The following is a 20,652-nucleotide window of genomic DNA, read 5'->3' as shown; positions in this document are numbered from 1 at the left end:
TGTTTTAATTATTGTTTAATTATTTGCAGACTGCATTTTTTTGTGCAAATGTAATACCAGTTCATCAAGTTGAAACATAAATGCTAACTGCTTTGAAGCATTTTACACCAGGCAGCTATGCAAGAATGATTCAATGAACATTCCTGCAGTTTCAGTCCAAATTAATATTTAAATGTGATTTTTAAGAATTTTTCTTTTTTCTTGCAATAACGAATAACCAAGAATTGAATGTTTTGCTTCAAAGCAAAAACTACCTACAATTCTCAGCCGTGGCTGACAATAGGCTGCTGTGTAGATGAAACAAACTCATTGCAGGAGGCATTCATTTCACAAAGTTGTGTTAATGATTAATCAGGCTGCATTTGAAATGCTGCCCCACAGCCAATGTTTAGCTAGTTCAGCTGGACCAATTTTTAAAATCACTAAACTCTAAATTAGTTCACTGTACCATAAAACCAACAGGAATGGACATTTTTCAATCTTGCATATTATATCCTTCTTATGTCATATTGTTTTACTTGCTTCTACCCTCTTAAAAGTTCTGTTAAAGACATTAGCAGCTTCACTGTATTAAAGAGCTCAAAGTCATTGTCATCTTTACTTTGTGTAGTTTGCTTCCTTTTATCTGCATCACATTTGGTCACATTTAGAAGAGTGTAGGCTTTAAGGCAACAATTTGTCTTTTACAGTGAAAAATGACGTAGTAAGACCTAAAGATGTATGGAGACAAATTAACACATAACCTGAATGTTCTCTCTAGCTTTCATCAAAATATAAATAAGTTCACTGCACTTCTGCATGAGATTCTGCTATCCTGTACCAAAAGAGTATATTAACACTACTTAATTTTACCTAAAGTTTATACAGTTAGTGGCTTTGCACATCACATGGCAGCTTATAGTTTCAAATAAGTCATTACTGGGTAAACCACAAAAATGGTTTAAAATGAAGATTAAGAACAAACTGAAAATGTTTGCTGCATGCTGTGTTCTAGAAACAAAGTGAGGGAAAACTATAAATCAAGATCAAAATTGCACATTAAAATCTGTTGTCCTCACAGCAAAACTTGTTTCCAGTTATTTGCATGCTCCATAGAATTTATAAAAGTAAACAATATTACTCCATATTCAAAACTGACTGGAGGAACAGCACAGAACCACAGGTGGTACCATCCTAACTCTACAAGTAGAGGCTGAGATCTGCCATACCCTGCTTAGTATGGTTAGCCCACTTGCACACTACGAAATGCAAAGTGGAGCACTACAAATAATAATAAACCAAACAGAAACAGAAAGCCTGAGAGAGAGCAGAGAAGAAAAAGCAACAGCTAAAACTGTGAAGAGCACTCACCAAATAATTGAGTCTCTGGAGTTACTGTAATAGGCTCAACCAATGTCTTGGATACCCGCACCAAATATTCATTGCCAGTGTCAGGCATAACAAGTATTTTACTTGTATTTACAAGTCCTTTTGGTAAAGGAATGACAAATAAAGTTGTGAATTAACATTTAAGAGTGGAATGGTGGTGGAATACAGTTTTTCCATAAGCAATATTAAGTTTGCCAATACTCAAACACATTTTCCCCATTAATTTCCCATGTTTTTTAGGTGTTTGTTTTCTCCTCCATGGGATTACAGGGAGGTCAACTGTGAAAGTACAGGTAAGACTCAGCCTAATCATTTTCTACCTGGCAAAAATCCAGAAAATAAGTAAAGTAGTACAATATAATTAGTAGCTTGGCATTGTTTTATTGTACGTATTTGCTTGTGAAGCAAGCTCAACAGCATTTCAAACTTTAACTGTGACACATGTCCAATGGATAACCAAGGTCTGTATTCCTGTACTCTCAGCATCAATTCGTTTTTTTTTATCCACTGTTAGCTGTGTTCTCAGATGATTTCTGTCATGCACAGAAAATACTTCCGTGAAGATCTTACCGAACCAGACATTCCAAGCACAGCTGCTAAACTAGGCAGTTACTGAAAGGTCTGAGTATCAAAACCAAGCAGTAACTTTAGCATTAAATTTTAAAATTACTCTGCCCAGGCAGATCCCTATAACCTCTCATACTCCTCCATGAATCCTTTGAAGACTCTGTGGGACTACAGCATGTCTTAATTAATTCAGCCTCGTAAGAAAATGCAAACAGAAAAGAGCCCTAATGAAGGTAACTATATAGTAAGAATTAATAACAATGCATAGAGAAGATACACTTATAAAAAATAATTATTTAAATAGTTTATCTAACTTTCTCTCCTCTCCAGAAAGGACTTAACAAAAATGAGAAAAAGATAGGATTTATTTAATGTCATGTACGATATGTCTGGTAGATTGGAGGTGCCTCTTCTCCTTGTTTAACTATATAAAAATGTTTTCAGCATGTTCACATAAAAATTACCCTAATATTTGGCAATCCAAATATTTGACAATTGAAAATCAAGCTATTCAAATAGCAGCTTATTTTTACGTAGCACCTTTTTTTCTAAAAGACATTGAAGTGCTGCATAAAACTACTTAAATTGCTAGTTAGAAAAATAAGTCAACTGCTAAGAAACATATCTTTAGAAAGAAAAGAAACACACACACAAAAATAAAACAAACAAAAAAAACAACCACCCACCACACAACACCAGCAACCACACACACTTATAAAAAGAAATACCAGACATCAAACAGAAGTTTAAGTAGGAATAACGAAATTAGCTGAGCTGGAATTTGTTCTGCCATTGGTATTAATTTCTATTATAGTTAAATACAATTCTGATGTTTAAAGATTAAAAATCCTGTTATTTCAGTTCTATTTCACTGTTTACACTGCCAGTTCCATGTCGAGAATGTTAAAGGAAATCCAAATCTTATACCTGAAGAAAATCACCAAAACAGGGGAAAAAAGTTTTATTCCAAAAGTACCTTAGAAATTGAGATGTGAACTCTGATTTTTTTTATTTTGGATATAAAGATACTTTCTATAAATGAAATAACTTGAAGTAATATCTTGTAACTTATCCATCAGAGGTGGAAAGCACAAGAATCAAAATCCCTAATTTTACTTTCCATCGTATTGAACGTTATCTCTGAAGCAGTAGTTTTGCAAATTCACATTTTAACTATAAAGAAAATAGTCTAGTAAAGCAAAAGATAATTAACTGTAACTTAACACTGACGGCACGAGTTTCTGCTCTAGTTCATTCCACGACACCAAATTTAAAAGAAGAATTTAAATCAAACTATGGCAGTGACATCATCAGCTTTATTACCAGCCCACCAAGACCCGGCCATATTACTTTGTGTTCATCACATCATTCATAACATATCCAGCTCTATAAAATGCTTTGATTTCTGCAATGCAATACTGGGGCGGGGCCTGAAATATGCAACACGCTATTTTCCTTTAAGGCTTTTCTTTTCTATCACAGTTTTTCTGATTTTAAAAAGCATTGGTTGTCCACATCATCTTTATTTTCTTTGCCCACTCTTGACTCATGCAGTTACTTAGCACATGGAGGAAAATATCTGGTTTATCCCTGTTATCTGAGGAATTTGCATTGAGACTCTTGATTTAAAAATTTCTAACACTTCCCAAATGAGCAGAATTAACTGAACTAGGAAAAACACAAAGCAAAAGAAAACAAATCCATCACTCATTTCAGCTCACTTTCCTAGACTTTCCATAGTAGTTTAATCCCATAAAATCCAAAGTAAAGCCTGTTAGACATAAAAGAAAAGTGCAAAGCTCCCAATTTAAGGACTAGTTACAACTCATTAAAGTAAGGACACATATAATTTGAAGCATTAGAATGTATGCTGAAATATAATTAGTGGCTATGAATCAAACCTGGATGGATTAAATTAATTCCTGGAATGCTATTATGGAGAATACCTTGTGTAGAAAGAATGATCCTTCTGTTTGCACAGCAAATAAACAGCTTCAATCTACTTTTAAAATTGGCTTGAATGGAGATAAAGGCCCAGTATTTCAAAGTGTGGCCTTCTAAATACAATCAGCCTGAATTATGCCTGTTTCGCACCCCAGTACTTGCAACCTGGTTACAGGCAGCAGGGATAAGGCTGCACTCGGCTTATTTCACTGCTTAATTTATATGGTAATTACCGCAGCCAGAATGGAGAGCATCTGCCAAAACTGAAGGCCCCAGAATAATACGACTGACATGTGCTGTGATATTGTTGAAGTGCTGACTAAGGAACTTCTTTTATCTCCTCTTGAAGCTATAAAATGGTATTCATGTTATTACTAGTCGGGAATTTTAACAGCCCTGCATTGACAGCAATTATGTAACACATGCACAAAACAATAGAGTTTCACATCACTTAATAAATCCTTGAGCTCTCTTAGCTCCAGATCTCTCGCTGGCTGGATTTTATGGTCTGGTAGTTCTATCCGACCTTCAGAACACTGAAGTATACAAACCACAAAAGCACTAGAAAATTATTAGAAACAACTGGCTTCTCTCCCTGTTAGATCTATTTAATGAAGAGGGCATGATGCATAATCATGGAGGTTAATGAAAAGATTTGCCCACTCATCTCTGTAGCTAAATGCTGTTGTGAAACCCTGGCACTAAAACAAGCAAGATACAGATATAACTTTTCCTACTTAGTACATCCTCTCATTAAGCAACAATTGCATTAAAAAAAAAAAAGAAAAAAAAGAATTCCTATAGCCGGTAACAATAGAACAAATTCAATCTAATTTATGTTCCATTAATTTTTATGAGAATAAAAATGTCATTAATAAAAGGAATCTAAATTTGCAACTGATTTTCTTGCTGATATTAACAATTCCACTTCCAACACTGTTTTATTTGTTTAGTTTTAATATATTGCACCTGAAACTCTAAGATTCAGAACCAAAGCTTCATAAACAAAGTAGAAAGATTCTACTCTAAGGGTTTAAAAAACAAATTGTCAGATAAGGAAGAATGTGTAATTGAAAAACAAAGAATAAATAAAAGTTAAAAGGTCATTTCTTTATCAGAACTTATACTACAAAATTAATTCACATAGCACAAATTCTCCCTCTTCCTCCTACAATCAAAAATTATTTCATAGCTGTATCACTTCAAAACTAAGAAACACTGTTTCACCTTCAGAAACTAGACAGTCACTGAAAGTCACTTAGTAATGAGAAAGAGAACAAACCAGCTGTCAAACTTAGCCATGCAATAATTTCAAACACTGCAAATTCAGTTTTCTTACTATTTACAACTGGAAAGATGTTTATCTGCATGATTGTTTGCATTAATTGATTACACACCAGTTATTTCTCTCCATGCTTCATATCTATTCTCCTGATCTATTTACAGGTTACACTCTACGTGTATCATTCATAAAGAGTTTTATTAATATATGCATAATTATTATTTCTACTCTTTCTCCACAAATCAGCCCATACTCTCTATGTTCTATACACAACTAACTTTTGCCATTTCTTGAATTCACATAATTCAAGGTTATTATTGTTATTTCAGCTCAAGTTAAAGACACATCTTTCTGAGAGAGTACCCTGAATCCATACTCGAGCTGTACTTGAAACTTCTCATACAAACATAGGCCACAATACCTTCCCTTATATACAGTACCAGAAAGGTCACTGTTCATTTGTGGTTTTATTACACTAAAAATTCTTAGCTGCTTGTTTCTATCATTTTGAAGTCACTTTCATCATTACTGCTTTCTAGCTTTGTCCCTAAAAATACTAGTAAGAAAATCACTTGTCCTTTTTTTACATTGGATTTTATTTCCCCAGTCAATTATCTTGAATGAAAAATAGTATAAGATACTGCACATGAGTGACAATTCTAGCAATAAATTACTTTCCCAATTACACAGGTATAGTTGTTAAATAGATTATAAGTCAAGAAAATTTTAAAATGTGCTATATTTATATGCAAATTTTCTTATTCTAATATCTGAATCTTTGTTATTACAAAGAGCACTAACTGCAAAAGTCTACATTGGCAAGAGCTTCTCTAATAAAAAGATTCTATGAAATTGAGAAAGTAATACACACAGCTTTAACAAAAATGGTGAAGTCCTGTGGACCGCTCCTCACTAAACAGGAGCTTCCAGCACTCTCCTAAATAAGCTTCTATTACCCTCAAGTCTCTAGCAGACGACAGGCACAAAATGTTTGTTTCCTGGACAAGGAAGGCTCCCCTGCTGAGAGACACCACTTGCCCTTGAGATTTGTTTGAAGGAAAGCTTTGATTTACAGAAAGAAAAGCAGCTAGGAAGAAAAAAGGTCTGCTACAACCACATGTTCGTGTTTGCATAAGCAGTTATCCAGTTTTAATCTTTTTCTTCATGAACACTACAGAAGGTGAAACCTTTCAGACATTTAAATATTCATCTTAGCAATGAATGTTGAGTGTTCAATACATATATATACCACAGTATAATTACACTGCTTTGCAACAAGGCATTAGAGAAGATTTCACTTAGAAGAAAAGTGTATATGCTGTAAGCAAACACATAAAGACTATATGACTAAGGCAGAAAAGACTATATGACCAAGATATGAACAACACCTAGATGCCACCAGAAAGGGAGGGGGAGCCCCTAGCATTTCAGAAAGTAAAGACAACCATGTGAAGAATGCGGAGGTGCTCTAAAAAAAGGGCAGTTGCTGAGGGCATACAAATGAAGATTCTTAGCATGGAGGTGTAATTTGACTGCTTTTTGCATTTGGGAAAATGAATTTACTACATTATTCAGTTTGCTCTTTAAATTACATATAGATTAAAAAAAACCCAAACCTAACCGTGAAGATATAGTCCAAGTACTCTTGAAGCCATAATTTTAAAGTATAGGACATCTTCTACAGAAGGAACTCAAACCTGTTCCCTCCTAAACATAACTGGCAGAGTACAAAAATAAGAGTGGGTCATATTAAGAAGTAGAGGAAAACATTTCTAAGAGAGTTCAGTCAGTATCCTCACTGCCAATTTATTATAATGGGCTTCTTTCTTAGGTACTACCTGAATAGGTGAAACTACAGGTAACACATCAGTTAGTAAGCATATCTCCATACATAAGTACTCAAGAAGTGAAAACCTGTAAAGAACGATCACTGTCATGCAGTAATTATGCAGCAATGTACATTTTTCAATATTTGTAAGCAGAACAGTGCCAAAATGAAGAGATAAGGCTGGGGGGGGGTGGGAAATCAAAACCAAAACTAAATCAGACAGCAGAAAAGAGCCAAAGAGAAGAACCTACAACCTGGTTTCTTTCAGAATCAGAGAGGACTGTGTGAAAGATGAGGATTTATCATAACGTATGTGGCCATGGCTCTTAGGTACACACAATCAGCTTGTGTGATGACAATTACACTTGCCACTCATAGTTGAGAAAGTACATGCCCAGAAAGTGATTTCTAAGTCTCAATTTCCCCTTTCTATGAGAGACTTCAATGGGAAGGATACGAACAGAATGGCAAGTATGAACAGAAACTCTGCTTACCACCAGCCTGAAGCAAAGCACTAGGAAAAACAAAATTCATGGTGTTAGAAACCATTACTTTAGATAAACAATGAGACTGTCATCTGCCAAAAGGAAGTTCCTGGTCCCCACACAATAATCTGTTTATGCATTTTGGATAAGAGAATCAAACTCTGTACAAGCAGTGTTCAGAATGTTATCTCCTTTTCCTCCAGAGGAGCACTGTGCCCATCAGTGACACAGAAAAATATTGTCCTCCTAATTTATGCTAGTTTGGCCTGAATTTTGTGTTCCTGGATGAATATCTTAATTTCACCACTGGAGAGATTATGTCCTCCTTCCTCTCAAACTTGCAAAAACATTATATAGCAGTTAGGTCACTCTATTGTATGAAGGAAAATGGAGACGAAGCTACTGAGATGAAATTGTTGAGGTTGAAGTAAATGGGGGAGTACTCTAAGATGGATGTGTTTCTAAAAGAAAATCAGCATAATCTTGGTCATGACAGGTAACATGCTTTGTATTTATGGCTGGTTGGGTGTATTGGCATGCTTTGAGAGTGTTTAGCAAACAGAGCCCATAGACAAAGGAATGCTCAGTCTGGGAAGGAAAAATACAGACTTAGGCATGAGACAGGCCACGAGATGCCCAACTCTGCCAAACTGGCAACTCATATGAATAGTCCGTAGTAGAATGTTAGGTGTCTATGTACTTTTTTCATCAAAAGTTTATACACCCTTAGCTCTTCAGATTGCTAATGAAGTGGAATATTTTAAGCAAAGATCTTCTGGAAAAGGGATATCCCAGCTTCCTAGGCATTTTTGACACTGGCCTGCACTGTGCAGCCTAACTAAAAAATACACTCTGTAATCAGACTGAGGGAACTGGGGCTGTTCAGCCTGGACAAAAAGAGGCTGAGGGGATACCTTCTCGCTCCCTACAACTACCTGAAAGAAGGTTGTAGCCTGGAGGGCATCAGTCTCCTCTCCCAAGTAACAAGTGGAAGGACACGACCTCAAGTTGCACCAGGGGATGTTTAGATGGGATATTAGGAAACATTTCTTCACAAAAAGGGTTGTCGGGCATTGGAACAGGCTGCCCAGGGAAGTGGTGGAGTCACCATCCCTGGAGGTGCTTAGAAGACATGTAGATGAGATTCTTAGGAACATGGTTTAGTGACAGCATTAGTTTAACAGTTGGACTCAATGATCTTAAGGGTCTTTTCCAACCAAAATTATTCAGGCCATGATAGTCTACTGTTAATCTCCACTCTCCATTAGATTCATGCAAGGGACTGGTAAAGGATGAGCAAGTCCAGCTTATCACTCCTTGGTTCTCCAGTTGATGAACCAGCTTATGGATGGAAATCAGGGAGTCTCACTTAGTGTGATATTGCTACTAGTGCACTGCTGCGGTAGCAATTGGCACCTGTTCTTTGACCTGGAACCCCACAACAGAAGGGTTCTCTGAGACACCAGGTAGGGTCAGCAGCTGTTTAGTTTCCTCCCTCTCCAAGTCTGCTATACCAAAAGCCCACTAATAGTCTTTTGGGTTCTTGAAATAACCTCTACTGGGGCATAGTCTATGCCAAGGATGCACAGAGCCTCTGGGCCAGTCACAGTGTGGTGCTTTTGCCACTCATTCCCAGTTTGGCTCACGTGGGCCTCCAATGCAGTCAGCTGTTGGTATGCCCCGTCACTCCAGAAACACAGACGGGTTCTGCCCTGTTATAGCTTGATGACATTAGGGTACACTCTGCACTGGTGTCAGCTAGAGCCTTGGACTCCTGGGGGTCTGATGTGCCAGGCCACCAAACCCACACAGTCCAACAAACCCAGTTATCCCTCTCCTCCCTGTGGCTGGAGGCAGGGCCCCTCTAGGCCTGATCATAGTATTTGTTACTTCTTGTAAATACGAAGCAGAAGTTCTTTCCACAGGATCAGATAGAAAATCAGCCCTTCTACTCCATCTGGGGAGCTGTGTGCTGGGACCTGGAGTGACGTTTTTCCTGGAAGAAACCCCTTTTGTAATTGTTTTTCCTTGCAACTCACATACCTGTGCCCCTAGGGTCGAGGTAGATTTTCCATCCCAGTTCCTCATGTCCTCTCCATGGTCACACAGGTAAAACCACAGGGTGGACTGTGGTGTGTACCCACTATATCCTCTGTCTTGAGCAGAGGAATGTTTACACCTAATAGCTGAGATACTGGTTCATATAGGTGGGGAGTTGTGCATATCCTCTTCAAGTTGTTGGACCTCCCAGGACAGTTTCTCCTCATCTGAGATGCAGGCCAATAACGAAGAAGATAGACTTTCTTCGTTGCCAGAGTTGTCCAGCTAATTCATTCATTATTTTTCCCTCTCCATCTTTCCAGGACATTAATGCCAATGAGCTGGGATACAACGATGACGTGCTTTGTACATCCTTCCACCACATGAGTCACATGCACTTAACTTCATCTAGATCTTTGGATACCTGCTTGTTGTTCAGGTCATCATAGAATCATTTGGGCAGAAAGAGACTTTTAAGATCATTGAGTCCAACCGTTAAATAAACAGTGATCATACATCACCTCCAGCACAGCTAATTTCCCTCAGGTACTGGACACATCTCTCCATGGTGGTCCACTTGCCTGGGTGACAGGTAACATCTTCCTTGAAGGGGTATCCTTCCTTCATACCTTACAGGAGTTACGTCCAGAGGCTGAGGAACTGTGCACCTTTTCCTATCACTTTGTCAATGCCCCCTTCCCCGGCAAAGTATCCCAGCTGCTTGGTTTTCAGTTCCAGACTATTGGCCCCATTACCCCAGCACCAGAACAGCCAGGTCACAATGTGTTCACCTGGACAATGGTCAAAATCTTTTCGCATACCTCACAGCTCATTCAGTGATAGTGTTTCAATAACAAATCAAGGTCAGTGTTTTCATTACAAATCTCCCAGGCAAAACATCACTAATCATTGCAGAGCACAGCAAACTGCAAAAGCCAAAACCGATCTTTAACATATACAACAGAGACATGAACATGGTGCAGATCAGATAAACTAATATCGAGAACAAATGAACCAATATCGTGGCCCGCCCACAATTGTTAACAGATACAAACCCCAGAATGCACTCCAGTTAATCTGCTATTATCTCAAACCCATTGAGCCCTATGTTGGACACCAAAAAGGACTGTAATTGTTTAGCCCAGGCGGCAACTAAGTACCATGCAGCTGCTCAGTCACTCTTCCCCCTAACAGTGGGATGGGGAGGCAAATCAAAAAGGAATTAAAAAAAAAATAAAGTAAAACTCCTGGGTTGAGATGAAGACAATTTAATAGAACAGCAAAAAGACAAATCCTGCTAGGACAGAATCACAGAATGGTTTGGGTTGGAAGGGACCTCTGGAGATCATCTAGTCCAACCCACCTGCTAAGGCAGGTTCACCTAGAAGAGATCGCACAGGACATTTTAGATGTTTTTAGCTTAGAAGCCCCATGTTGCTGTCAAATAGTTTGATGTAGTTTACAAGAGTATCAGCACCCTGAGCATCTGCTACGTGCTTTACATCCTTCAGAGACACTGTTTGACTACACATCCAGCCTGGCCTAACAAGTTAAAGTGTTTCAATAAAAGATTAAAGCTTTACTACCCAGTTTGTACATTCAAACATACAGACTCACATGTATAAGATAAATTCACAGCCAAAAAACCTTCTAGGTTGATATTTATCACAAACTCTAAATTACACAACCATCAACCCTAAGACGGAAAGATGCACTTATATGCTATTTATCGAAAGATCAAGATGTTAATACTCACCACAAAGGATAAATTACACCTAAGTACATTTTGCGGGTTTCTTTTACAGCAGTCCTATTTTATTCTTCTCTTATTTTGAATGTATGACCTTATGGCAAAGTAGAAACATAGCCTTTCCATACACCACTTGCAGAGAAACAGAGGCTTTTTCCCAACTATTTCTCTTTAGTACACAGAGTGCAAGCAGGCCAACAAAAATACGGTTTCTTTCCTACAAAGATTAAAGAACAGTGCTAACTGGCAGCAATGAGGAACTCTTAGGTTTGCCACTAGAGATATGCAACAATAAGTAAACACCTCCTTGCCTCAAAAGGGCATGAATACTTCAGTGATGAAAACCTTACGTTGTGGACACCTGTACTAACCAGAGGAATTGTTAATCTTTATTTTAATATCACCGCAGCTACAAACCATAGTCATTGCATTGGATTGTGATGATAGATGTTGTACAAACATAAGAAGAGAAAGGAGAAGAGAAAATCCCAAACAAACCTGTAAGTACAGGGTTTTTCAAATAGATGGACTCAATTTGAAATCACTGTATCTCTGCAGCCACAAACCATCCATGGATGAAACTCTTACCACTTGAAAGGACAGGGCACACTGATAGTGTTCACCCTCTGGCATCCCTTACTGGGAGCGTGCATTCCAGCAGCTAAGTATAGCTCTGTGTATCTGTATAGCTTGGCATATTTTATGATATTCACATTGTTACTTACTCTAATTATTATTCTATTTAATCTGTTTCCATTTCAACCCACGAGTCTTTCCTCCTTTTCCCTCTGGGGAAGGAAGGGTGACAGAGAGCAGCTGGCTACTGTTTAGCTGCCATCCAACAATCAGTTTTCATAAATTCTGTCATCGTCTAAGATTAAACACATTTCCAGTAAGAATCTACTTGGTGTCAAATGCCATTTATAAATAAAGACAATTAAGTAGTGCAGTTACAGTTAAATTTAAATCATATTAGAGACACAAAAAGAAAGGAGATCGAACAGCGACTTTCAATAGCACTACATGAATTTCAAGATATGTGAGTAGTCAAAGATGGTCTGTTTGTTATTTTAAGATGGCAAACACTGTAGTATAGTAAAAAGTTGAGAAAGCTCAACTCTACAGAAGAGAATGAGAGCATATGCAAGATACGGTGAAAGAGAGTGGGAACAAATATAGTGGTTAGAAGAATAATTTAAAAAGAAAAAAGCTTCCTTTGTTCAAAATTAGCTGAGAGAAGGGAGATGTTTCTCAGTTTTCTCCTATGATTTCTCATGCAGAGTATCAATGTAGTTCAATTTAATTGTCTCCAGTATCTACATAAATATTATCTTAGTAATTTTCCATATAAACTAGAAGCACCATCAAGATTTTAACTGATTCATATTTTAATATAATTTGGTATTGAAAATTTAATGTTTATACAAAAATATTTAATTCTATTAAGTCTTAATGCAATTTAAAATTTTCAAATTATTTATTATACTTTCAGCAGCTGCTTCATTCTTGTCCACAGTACTGTGAAAAACAATCAATAAATAGGATATTTATTTTAATCATGAGTGAATTATTTAAATTCTATCAGTCTGTTATTAATCTTATTGCCCTCTCTATGTGTGTAGTAGCTGTCATACGAAGAAAATAAGGTTCTCACACTAATATTTTCTCCCAGGTGGAAATGCTAGCACATTTCATTCTGAAACCATTTTGTACAATCACATAATGAGAACAAATTCTTGTAACAGTTGAATAAAAACAATCAGTTTGAAGTTTGGCAACAACTTGGCAATCAGCTCTAGGACCTGGCAGATAATTTCTGAAAGAATAATGTAGAAAGTGGTAAACTTCAACTTTATTTAGATAGACTGTCCTTTTTCCCTTTATTTGGTGCCATGAAATGTGTTATGAAAATGTTTTATTCAACAAGTCCTACTTTCATGGACAAGCATATGCTTATTCAGAAGCCACCCTCTACATGATATTATGTGAAGTGAAATAAAGATGTTTGCTATTAATATGTCAGTGCACAGCATGTCAGAAGAATGTAGAAGAACCACCACTGCACAGTGTAGGCAAAAAATATGGGTATGTTCCTGTGTTCAAAAGTATTAGCAATTAATTTCTGCAGAAACTGTAATGAAAGCCGTATTACAGAATTGCCTAGCTGACAAATTATTCTCCAAATATATGGTAGGATTTTATCTTGCCCTCTTCTTCCCTTTAAGAGGGAAGAAAGAAATTATGGTAGAAGTCAGGAACAAATTGCTCTCCTTTTCTGGAAGTTGCCTAATAGAGACTCAGGATCAGCTGCATTGAATTCAGTCAGGTTCAGGAAAAAAATGTTAATAATGTCAAACAACAACCCCCCTCATCATCCTGATGCATAGTAAACTATGAAATGGTTTGTGACAATTTCTCCAGCATTAAACAACAATTATTTTTATCCTGAGGTTTCCTTCCCCACAGATATGCATTATCTTATTCAAGAAGACAAGAATCATGTCTTTTGGAGTAAGCTCCTACAGGTAACCAAAGCACTTTGACAGCATAGATATATTTACTATTTTTGCTCTGCATCATCCACACCAATTGCTCATTTTCCTGCAAAGTTCAGGTATTCAGATAACAGAACCTGTATTTCATATTATGTGATACAAAAAAAAATATCTCAATAGTTAACAATCACACATTGTGCTTGGCCACTAGATTGCATAAGCTTGTGAAAAAATAATTCCTAGAGATGTATGGACATCTGATGTTAAATTTAAATTTAAGACTAGTGAAAAAAATATTTAGTTTATGTTTTAAAAGTACTTTCTGCAAGTAAGCAGACTCTTTTATTTTTTAAAGTAGATATCAGTATCCACCTCAGTCATGCTAAGAGCTAGCAATATTTATACGTGTGTGTACACACAATTATAGGTATATATATCCAGTATGTATTTTAAATATTTTTGAATGTATATATTTAACCAAAACCCCCAAAACAAGAACCTGTGGCTAGATTTTGGTTGCAAAGAATCAGCCTCCAGTGTAAGACATTTTAAATAAAGACACATACAGCCAAAGGTGAAACTATCTTACTTAACAGCTTGCTTGGATGGGCATTTAAACCTACTGTCTGCCGTGAAGAAACTCAACACCTCAAACTTGCTACTGGATTATCACAAATGGGCAACTAGTAGAAACCACCATTGAAAAATAACTACGTTTATTATTCTTTCTATATAAAATTCTTTTCATTAATGCACAGCAACACGCATTTGGCAGCTGAACATTATTTGAAGCGGCAGTTAACAATGCAATTCACAAAACAAAGATAAGCTCAATGGTTTCCAGGAAACTGAAAGATGAAGGAATGTGCAGAGAGTCAGCCATGGTTTCAAATGAAGAACAAGTGAACTAAGGTCAAACTAAAACCTAAAAGAAATTCAGCAAGGTCTCAGAAATCACAGTACAGATACATTTCTGTTGGATTGAAAATTCACAATGCATACAATACATTCTTTAGTATATTAATTCACTGGGGACCATTTTTAAAAATAAAGGAGGAACTCAGATTCCAAAGCCTATAGTTTCATTACTTCAAGCATAATACTTCACAGACTTTCTGGTTTCAATATCAGTTGTAAAGTATGTTAAAGTCTTATCTTCCAGCTTTGTTTTGTGTGCTCAGTTCCAGACTTAGCTGAAAGCATGAGGTCCCACAGCACACATGAGGTAAAGAGTAGTGGAGAATCCCATAAATGTTATCTTTCAGAAGCCTGCAACTACTAAATAGCCTGTTCCAGAAATTTGATTAATGTATTCCTCCCCCTTAAAGAGAAGGTCAGAGTAAAGCTAACCTTACACAAGTCTATTTGAATAATTCATTTTGCAGTAATGGAAGAAATACAACATTCTACCATACACATAACTATTAATAAAGTAGCCTTTACACCTATTGCAAGTTACTCCCTAACACACAGAGCTAAATTCTTCTTAGATAAACTATCCATAATTTCCACCTACAAAACCTAAACAAACAAAAGAAACAAAACCAAGAAAATATTTTATCTGATTGACTTTTTTAAAGTACATTTTTAAAAGTCATCTCTTAGACATCTTTTAAAATTATAAAGCCCAGTATAACCATGCATTCAGAAATAACATTCCTAAATGCTGACAAAACACCTCCTCCACTCAGAGCAGAGAATTTATTTCCAATTTTATTCAGCAAATTACATTTGTTTAGGAATGAGTAACACAGAAATTTAAATGCAACTTGAATTTTAAAGAGACAATTTAATTAGCTAACCTAGAAAAACAACTGAACATTAAAAGCTGCACACCTGGAATCTTGCCAAAAGTGAGAGTCAATCTCTCACAGCCTGTGTTTTATACCACAGAAATCGCAACGTTTTCACCAGTAATAATGTCCCCTAGAACCACGGCTGGGCATTCTCCCTCTGACATACAGTGAAGAGTGCCACCTACTGAATAACACACAGTATTTCCAGATACCGCTAAATTATTCTGGAAACATGCCGTCTACGTACTCCCCTCCTCAACCCAAGAATTCAGTTTAGCTTTTCATCACACAGTCTCCTGGCAGTTTTGCTGCTAACACTGCTACAGAATTGATGGTCAAAATGTTACTTTGGTATAGAAACAAGGCACCCAAGCCACACCGGGTAAGAGGTATCTGACTTTTAGACATTCCCACACCAAATAAGAAAAATTTATACAATTATGTATGTTGCATCACAAGGAGATATCATGGCGGTTTTTTCCTATCTTCTCTAGTAATAACTCTGTTTGGCAGAAATAACATTAGAAGGTATCAGGTACATGAAAATATTCATTTAAAAAAGCAGTATTTTCTGAAGGCTGTTTTTTGTTCACACACACAGAAAGTATATTTCTATATATTTTACTTTACTGTTAGAAGAAAAAAAACTACTTTCATTCAGAGTCCAATATTTCTTGATTTACACTGGCAACCGAAGTATCTCACAGATAACCTAATACACAAATATTTCACATCCATAGACTGTGACCTCAGAGTCACACTACAGAGCAGCAACTGACAAGAAGACACAGCACGTCCTCCTGAAGAAGCCTTACCAGGTGCTGCCTGGCTCGCAGCAATGCCAGTCTGGCCACGAGCTACACACTGATATAGGTGACATATTCTATGTTTATCAACACTGTAAATTAACCTGACAGTCTATCGATTTAGAGTTCTAAATGCACACAATCTAGCCAAAGAAAAACTGTGTGGTATGTTGCAAGAGTCTGCATGCAATGTGATACCAAATGATACTGTTATAATCCAACCAAGACTTGGAACTGACCCATTTATACACAAAATATTTGAGTGAGTCAGCAGTCCACTGCATTTCCCAGGCCTGCTGTAGACATCATACAGTTCCCAGACGCATTTCCTCAGATTGTGTTTGCCTCATGAACAAGGTCAGTAGTGACAAAAAGTGATATAAGGGTCAATGACTGGGAAAATCTGAGAGTACACAGATATATTTTATCTGTTTACCCATTAACCTATTCAATATACTGAAGTCCACAGAATTCCTCTATTTATTGCTCTCCCATATTTTAACTGTTTACTAAAATAGAGCAGTGTATCAAAATGAAGTTCTATTATTATTTTGGTACCGTGAACAGATAAGAGCTAAATATGCCGCCTTACTGTAGTCACACACACACAAGTGAACAGCCTCTAAAACAATCACTGTCTCCTTGTCTGAAGTCTTTGATCTGCACTGGAGTTCCCTTTTTGAGGGTGACAAAAGATACCTGGAACAGTGTTTGTCGTAACCCTGATCAGTGCAGAAGCCTGCTGCTGAATAAAGATGTCCACAAGCCAAAGGTAGACTACATGCATTTTTGGTCTGACACAAACTCATATATTTTTGTTTCTATGACTACATGAAAAACACTCAAATCACAAGAAACAAATTTCTACAATGCACAGCCATGAAAACACACTATTTTTTCTTCAGTGTAGCAATAAAGAAAGATTACCATTTGAGAAATGTAGAAAAATCCTTAATCTTTTCCTTGTAGAATCAAAAAAAGATCATCAGCCTGGGGAGGGGGAGTGTCAGGAAGTCTCTAGTCCAATCTCTGGTTCAAAGCAGGGTCAGCTATGAGACCAGATTAAATGCCTCACAGCTTTGTCCAGACAGGCCTCCAAAATTTTCAAGGATGGAGATTTCACAGTATCTCCACACAACCTGTTTCCAATTCTTAATTACCCTCCCTCAGAGGTTTCTTGTTTGTTTTTTCTTTAAATCCTGTTGGAATCTTCATATTTCAGTTTATTAACATTGTCTCTTTCTCTCCCACTATGTAACTCGGTAGAGATATGACAGCTCCATCTTCTCTGTAATGCATTCTCTGCTATTGGAAAGGTACTCTTAGGTCCACCTGAGCCATCTCTTCTCCAGGTTAAGCAAACCAAGTCTCCTCAGCCTCACCGGTTAAGTGCTTTAGCCCCAAATCCTATCATTGGGCCCCTGGTGAACTTGCTCACATGTATCATTTTTCTTTACTGGGGAGCCCAAAACTTGGTGCAATACTTTAGACACAGTCTAATGAGTGCCAGGTAAAGTACATTAATTCTCTTAATGTACTAGCTATGCTCATGTTGATACAGCCAAGCATGCTGTTAACCCTTTCATCCCTGTGAGGCACACTGCTGGCTCATGCGTAGTGTATTGTCCACAATGATGCCAGGTCCTTTTCAGCAGGGCTGCTCCCTGGCCACCCAGGCTCCACCTTGCACTTGTAGAGGGGGTTGTTCCTCTAATGCAGAGCTCTGCATTTGTCCTTAACAAATTTCATCCAGTTCTTGTCAGGCCCCTGCTCCAGCCTAACTCCCAATGCGTGGCAGCCCTGGCCTCCAGCCTACAAAGCAGATGCAGTAATTTCAAAGGCAGCAATCAGGTTGTTCAAGCATGACTTATCCTTAAACCCATACTCACTATTCCCAGTCACCACTTTCTTTATTTACATACCTCTTTTATGTCCATTACCTATACTGATGCCTCTTGCTAATGTACCAAAATACTTGGTTGTTTCCAAGTAAAAATTCAGCTTCATCAGGTTACCTGTGCCAGCTGTCATCTCATCTCAGTCCCTCATACTACCATACTAGTTAGACTTCTCCACATAGCACATGCTATGGAAAAACAAAAGCTTTCTCATCTCAAAGCAGAAAACTAACACTAAACAAAGATGTTAAAATCTTTAAAGTATGCACATATATCCAGGTTTAAAATGCTCCTGACAGCTCAGTAATGTTCTTCTGAGTTTTCAGAAGTTTCATTCCTGACTTCACCTGAGCAAGGCAAACCTTTAGACTTCTGTAGAAAGTAATTTGGAAAACAACAACAACAACAACAACAACAAAAAACCACAACACAACTAAACAAGGAAAGAGCTTTTCTTCCTGTGGTCTTCACTCATCCAACATAAAAACAAATACCTACATTGGCTTTGAGGCCAAACAAATTACAACTGCACCATCTTAAGACTCTCCTTTTTCCTTTTGAATTCCTTTTTAAAACGTTTTATATATTTTCTCCTTACTTCTCTTCTGTACAGGCTGCTTTGTAGTTCTTCCAGCACAGATGAAACAGCATGTTCACAATGTATGTTTAAAACTGAGTAAAAAGATTTCTGAAGTCCTTGAGGTTCCCCTGTCCCCAGTTTTTAGTTAAATTTCTTTATTGTAACTTGAGAATAATGTAATAAATTATACTTACTGAAAGACAATGGCAATATATTACTTGAGAGAGGCATGTAAGTTTTAGGTTGTCAGTCCTGGCTCTCTTAGAAATAAACATAATTTCTGCCTACTAAGTAAACAATAAGATCCTCTTGGATTTTTAATTGCCTTTTCCCTACCAACTTTTACTCCCAGTAGTACTAAGTACGAGATGTGATGCACTTATTCTAAATCAGTAAAATTTTCTACTACCATTTAACTTATATGCTCCTTTTTTAAAGGCCCTTGCACCTCTGAAATTCATGTATTCAATGAAAACTAAGTTACACAACTATGCTAAATGAATTCACCAAAACTAAATCACACAATAACATAATGTATACAACATTCCTGCCAGACTAAGTCCTTCAAAGAACACTGAATTATATAAGCCACAAAAAAAAAAAAAAAGCATTTTAGGATGTATTTATATATGATTATTTATGGATTCCCCTTTTGGCAGGAAAAGAGGAGAATATATTCTTTCACTCTGAAAGACACTATATTAATAGGAAACATGCATTACGACTGAAAAATATGTTTTCCAGATTAAGAAAAACTATTTGAGACTTTCGTTTGTATAGTTCTTTCGGAATTCCTTTAGGAATTTACACAAGGTTGTTGAATTCAATTTTATTTTAAGATATGTGGTATGATAACTTCCAAAGTTTTCAAACTGAGGGGAGAAAAATACAACAAAAATAAGAGACTTACAGGATTTCTCTCTAGAGATTGCAGCTGATGATCTATTTCTCTCAGACGATTTTGTTGATCACGTTGTTCCCTGTTGTCTCGCAGAACCTTTTCACCTGGAACTGTTTCTAGGCTTCTGTTTGCATAAACCAAAGACTCCTGACAAAAGGAGGAATAGGTAGAAGTTATATTGCTTCAAAGCCAGATGAATGTTCTTTGGATTTCTATTAGGAAAACACTGAAATGTTTACAATAAAGTGACTATTTCACATTTCTCAAATTTATAATTTTCATTATGCATATTTTAAAATATAATAACTAAACATAAAGCTGTATTTATTTCAATAAAAGAATTCTTCCCTTTCACATTTTAAGAGGCATTTCTTAGCCTTCAGAGCTAACACTTGGATCCTTAAATTCTACAACAATAAAAATGCACTGAGAATTGGGGAGACTGAATGAGGGGTTCAGAGCTTGCTCCTATTAACCACAGTGGGATCAGAATTAGGCCACAAGGGACAGGAAGAACTGGAATTACTGTAGGTTTTGTTTACTAGATATCATGGTAAACTAGAAGTAACTCTCTCTCCGTAAGCTGGAGTTAGACGCACAACCACTATTACAGATTTGTGTTAGGCATTCTCACATCCTTCGGTAGCTTTGCATTGGATTCTAAAGTTTGTATCAGTCCTGAATACATTCAGCATTCAATATTACACATAATGATAATTCTTAATGATCTAAATTATCAGTAAAACAGTGAAGACGTAATTGGAAAAAAACAGAGTTTTCTCTTGCAAATGAAAGATCCTATGGAAGAACCCAAGGAACCCAAATAATGGTAGAGGGGGGAAAAACGTCAATTAAAACCAAAGGAACATACATTCTTATTTTCAGAAGTAGCTCAAGTAATCTTAATAAACA

The 20,652-nt window shown here is 36.8% G+C and overlaps 1 protein-coding gene across 12 annotated transcripts in view; it reads right to left on the bottom strand.

The window, feature by feature from the left end:
* FSIP1 (fibrous sheath interacting protein 1) overlaps positions 1–20,652 on the bottom strand; it is a 90,376-nt gene that overhangs the window by 43,416 nt on the left and 26,308 nt on the right. For all 12 annotated transcript variants that reach the window (XR_011739365.1, XR_011739366.1, XM_071809333.1 and 9 more), the window contains one exon: positions 19,750–19,887. Coding sequence is in view for 10 of the 12 variants with exons in the window: in XM_071809333.1 (XP_071665434.1) it covers positions 19,750–19,887 (138 nt within the window). In the remaining 2 variants the exon portion in view is untranslated. The remainder of the gene's footprint in view (positions 1–19,749; positions 19,888–20,652) is intronic.

The sequence above is a fragment of the Patagioenas fasciata genome, chromosome 5, assembly GCF_037038585.1.
Source record: "Patagioenas fasciata isolate bPatFas1 chromosome 5, bPatFas1.hap1, whole genome shotgun sequence".
Taxonomy (NCBI): Eukaryota; Metazoa; Chordata; class Aves; order Columbiformes; family Columbidae; genus Patagioenas; species Patagioenas fasciata.
This window is presented reverse-complemented; position numbering and strand designations above follow the sequence as displayed.